The 4,243-nt window shown below is 43.8% G+C and overlaps 1 protein-coding gene across 3 annotated transcripts in view; it reads left to right on the forward strand.

Annotated features, from left to right (window-relative positions):
- Positions 1-1,668: 1,668 nt before the first annotated feature.
- mknk2b (MAPK interacting serine/threonine kinase 2b) overlaps positions 1,669-4,243 on the forward strand; it is an 11,549-nt gene continuing 8,974 nt past the window's right edge. The window contains exons 1-5 of one of the 3 annotated variants that reach the window (XM_020602711.1): positions 1,669-1,811; positions 2,475-2,686; positions 3,150-3,240; positions 3,472-3,573; positions 3,686-3,783. In XM_020602711.1, coding sequence (XP_020458367.1) covers positions 2,636-2,686; positions 3,150-3,240; positions 3,472-3,573; positions 3,686-3,783 — 342 coding nt within the window. In that variant the 5' untranslated portion in view covers positions 1,669-1,811; positions 2,475-2,635. The other 2 variants (XM_020602712.1, XM_020602713.1) reach the window with 2 other exon arrangements.

Raw genomic sequence — 4,243 nt, forward strand, 5'->3', positions numbered from 1 at the left:
CCACTCGGGTTCAGATCGGGGGGGCCGTTCCTCCCAATCACACCCCTCCAGGTGTCACTGTCGCTGCCCACGTGGGCGTTGAAGTCCCCTAGTAAAACAACGGAGTCCCCAGTCGGGGCCTCCTTCCAGCACCCCTCCCAGGGACTCCCCGAAGGCCGGGTACTCTACACTGCCATTCGGCCCGTAGGCACAAATGGCAGTGAGAGACCTATCCCCGACCCGAAGGCGCAGGGAAGCGACCCTCTTGTTCACCGGGGTAAACTCCAACACATGGCGGCTAAGCTGGGGAGCTATGAGCAAGCCCACACCAGCCCGCCGCCTCTCATCGTGGGCAACTCCAGAGTAGTACAGAGTCCAGCCTCTCTCGAGGAGTAAGGTTCCAGAGCCCAAGCTGTGCGTGGAGGTGAGCCCGACTATATCTAGCCGGTACCTCTCAACCTCCTGCACAAGCTTGGGCTCCTTCACCACCAAAGAGGTGACATTCCATGTCCCCAGGGCTAGTCTCCGTGTCCAGAGATCGGGTCGTCGGGGCCCCTGCCTTCAACTGCTGCCCAATCCATTGTGCACAGGCCCCTTACGGATCCTCCTGCAGGCGGTGGGCCCACGGGAGGACGTCCCCACGTCGCTCGTTCGGGCTAAGCCCGGCCGGGCCTACTATTCACTTGTGGCAAGTAATAAAGTATATTTAGTGGTATATTTAGGTACAGATTTAAGGTAGTTATATTTATTTGTGTTTGTATTTTTCCATTTCTACTTTATGCTATATATACTGCATATAGTGTAGCATACTGTAAATATATACTGATGCTCATAGCCTACTTGTATTTAAATACAATTTTAAGCACAGGACTGTTGTTAGATAGAGTATCTCATATTACATGTCAGTGAGTTTGCCTGGCTGTGTTTGTGTATATGCAACTGAAATGCCACACCAGCTGAGGTCATGTCACTACCCCTTTCAGCCAGAAGCTGCGGGATTTCATTGAACACCCATCTGGCAAGGGCCATTCATCACTGGGTGTGAGTTTAGGGCATTATAAATGTAAATTTTTCCATTTCTGAGACACACAAAGAGGGACAGCGATGGCGAGTGTCTGTTTGCACTTTGCTGACGAAGTGTTGTCCATGGATCCTAATTATAAATTTGGTTGCAGTGACTGCACTGACAGCTGCATTCTGTCATTTTGAACACCATCGTAGATTAAACTGGTCGAACTGCTATGTCTATATGTTGCATCAGTCCCATCTCTCTGCATCTCCAGTGCGATACTCACGTCTTTCATCAGAACAGCCGTGAGCGCTGATTGTGCAAATGTGCACGTATTCACCATCATGGGGCCTCTGAAACAAAACAGAGCTCCCTGCCGAGTACCATTTCGTCCAGTACCGATTTTGTTTTGTGGAACTTTCTTTAAAATGTTCAGAAATTCAGAATTTCATTCAGGACGATATTTTAATCACATAAATTACAGCGCACATTAAGTCATTCCCTACTTTGTGTTTTTCGTGCCATGTTTAACCGCTGTTTATTCAGAAGCGGTAAATATACAGCTAAACGAAATTGTACCTTGCCATCATGGCTTTTTCTAGAAAGCACATGATCTATCCTGTCTGTTGACGCAGTCCTGAGGAGGGAGGAGACAAGGAGGAGGACCGTCGGGAGGTTATAAAAGCACCTACACTGTTCATTTTTCGTCACTTTCCACGCACTTACAATCAGGAGTCGATTCCCCCTCGACTTTCCTCCGCGGCTGTTGACGCAGTGGGTCAAACGGCGACGCTAACACTGGAGCTGTAAATTTAACAGCGGGGTGAGTAGAGGAAGCAGTTGGACATCTTTTCTTTTTTTAACCGAATTCAAAAGGGGATATGGAACTTTTTTTGCAACACTTACAGTAATGTCACAGTATCTGACCGTTCTTCTTTGATGTTAAAGGCATAACGCTCAACTCGGAAGCCCAGTTCTTGAGCGAGCACCGAACGCAAGCCGGGAACGCGAGTTGACCGTTATGACTTTCTGCTTATCGATGTTGGCTAATCGAATGCTAGCCTCCCTGCAGACGTTGTAGTCTTCAGTGTTTAATTAGATATATACGGTGTTGCTTTCTGACATATTTGCTTATCGTACCCAAAATCTAGTATTGCAATTGCCTTTTCTATATGAAGTATTTTCTGACCTTGGCTTATTTAAATTACCTGTTTGAGATTTAACGATTAACTGACGTTAAATTCAATATGGTGTTCTGGCGGCGTACCTGTTAGAATCGGTTTGTTCTAACCCGTGATCAGGTGACAAACAGCTAGCTAATTAGCTAATTAACTGTTATTTAGCTATTAGGTTATTTGCTTTATTCTTCGAATTAACTAACTAAACTCTGAGTTCGCATGTATTATCATTTTCCCATGTGCGCACATTATTCCCTTAATTTGTTGTGGTAATGTTGGTTGTAACGCTGTGTTGTGTGTTTTCACAGGGCTACCGTCGAAAGCGCCGCAGCAAGCTGACGAGCCAGCGCCGTGTAATCACTGGCGACTCTCTCTGAAACGACTTTGTTTTGGAGAGGTGTAGATTGATATCCCCAAAACCACTGCTGCCGCCGCACATCCGCCGAAAACTACCCCAAATCGAAGCAAAATGGTGCAAAAAAAGATCACGGAAGTCACTGGATTCCACCGCTCTTTCAAGGTGATTTTTTGGAGAACACGCACAGCCACCATCAGACCTTTTGGGAAGGCTCTATAATGGGAGCACATTTGTCAGGACTTAACCTTGCTATATATAAACACATCTGTTGCTCTCCCACACTGTTATGGATGACAAACGCACTATGTGCCCTTCTGACACGTGTATGGGCAACAGACTTGAGTAACTGCTGTAAAATAACTGCTGCTAAAATGTTGGGTTTGTGCATTCACCTCTATGCATGTATTTTATTAGGATTTACTTGTTAGACTGAGTCTCTGGATGACTTGTGTTGCCAGAGAATCAGATATTCATGGTTGTTTTGAAAGGTTATTTTCATGAGTTTCACTGTTCAGTCTTTCAGCTTATGGTTGCAAGCTAGGAGATATAGGCTCTTATCAGTTATGATGAATGTTACATTGATACAATTGCATACCTTAACAAGCATATTTATCATCACCCATAGGGCCAAAATCCTTTTGAATCAGACGATTTCACCAAAAATGGATCCCATCTTATTGATTCGTCATTTAATTTTGATTCCCCCCCAAGACATGGTGAGTATTAACTGTTTCACAGCTGTAGCTTGCTTAACTGAATTAAATCTATAATCCTTTAGTTGCACCAGCACTGACCTACTTAATTTATTGAGGCTTTTGGCATAGGTTTAGTGTTTACACTCAAAAGTGTGATTGTCCTTAAAGGTTGTTGATTTTTAGCACTTTCTTTGACTTTGTTTTGGTTGTTCCTTCACTAGCACATGATAATAAAGGCACATGTTTTGATAGACATGCCCTCCAGCCAGCCTATTGATATCCCCGATGCCAAGAAGAGAAACAAGAAGAAAAAGCGTTGCAGGGCAACTGACAGTTTTTCTGGACGATTTGAGGGTAAAGGCTTTTATTTGTGGTATCATTATGTTGCTGTTAAGATCATAAGACATTAATCTCCTTAATATGATTGGATTAGTACTTTCCTAACCTATTAAATTTATATTCACAGATGTCTACAGACTGCAAGAAGAGGTACTAGGAGAGGGTGCTTATGCCAGAGTCCAAACATGCATTAACCTCATCACCAACAAAGAGTATGCTGTGAAGGTAAGACATTTTCACACTGTAATATATTTGAAAACATTAGTAAAATGCATGGAATCTTGATTAAAGCAAGTTAGTGCTCCTCTCTTACAAGTCTGAATGTTGTCGCCACATACTTGTATGGCCAGTTGTAATATAGATGTTAAATTTCTTGGACCATGCTAGGTTACTTTCCCATTAACCCTGTTGTGAATTGTGTGGTGAAATGCCTGGGCACATGGAGGAGTCCTGTGCCATTACATGCTGTTGAAGAGTTAAATGGAAGAAAACTAGGGCACAAGATGTATGTCATTGTGTACGTTTAGAAGCCTTTTCACTTTTTGTTTGTTTTTTTTTAATTATTGGAAAGCTTGAGCAAAGTTTGTCTGGGGGGAAGGATACTTTTTCTACTTTTGTTTGTTCAGCTCCATATAATGGATGTCTGCAGGCTTGAGAATGTGTTGTGCTCCCCCCCCCCATCACC

The sequence above is a fragment of the Monopterus albus genome, unplaced genomic scaffold (assembly GCF_001952655.1).
Source record: "Monopterus albus unplaced genomic scaffold, M_albus_1.0 scaffold58.1, whole genome shotgun sequence".
In the NCBI taxonomy this organism is placed as follows: Eukaryota; Metazoa; Chordata; class Actinopteri; order Synbranchiformes; family Synbranchidae; genus Monopterus; species Monopterus albus.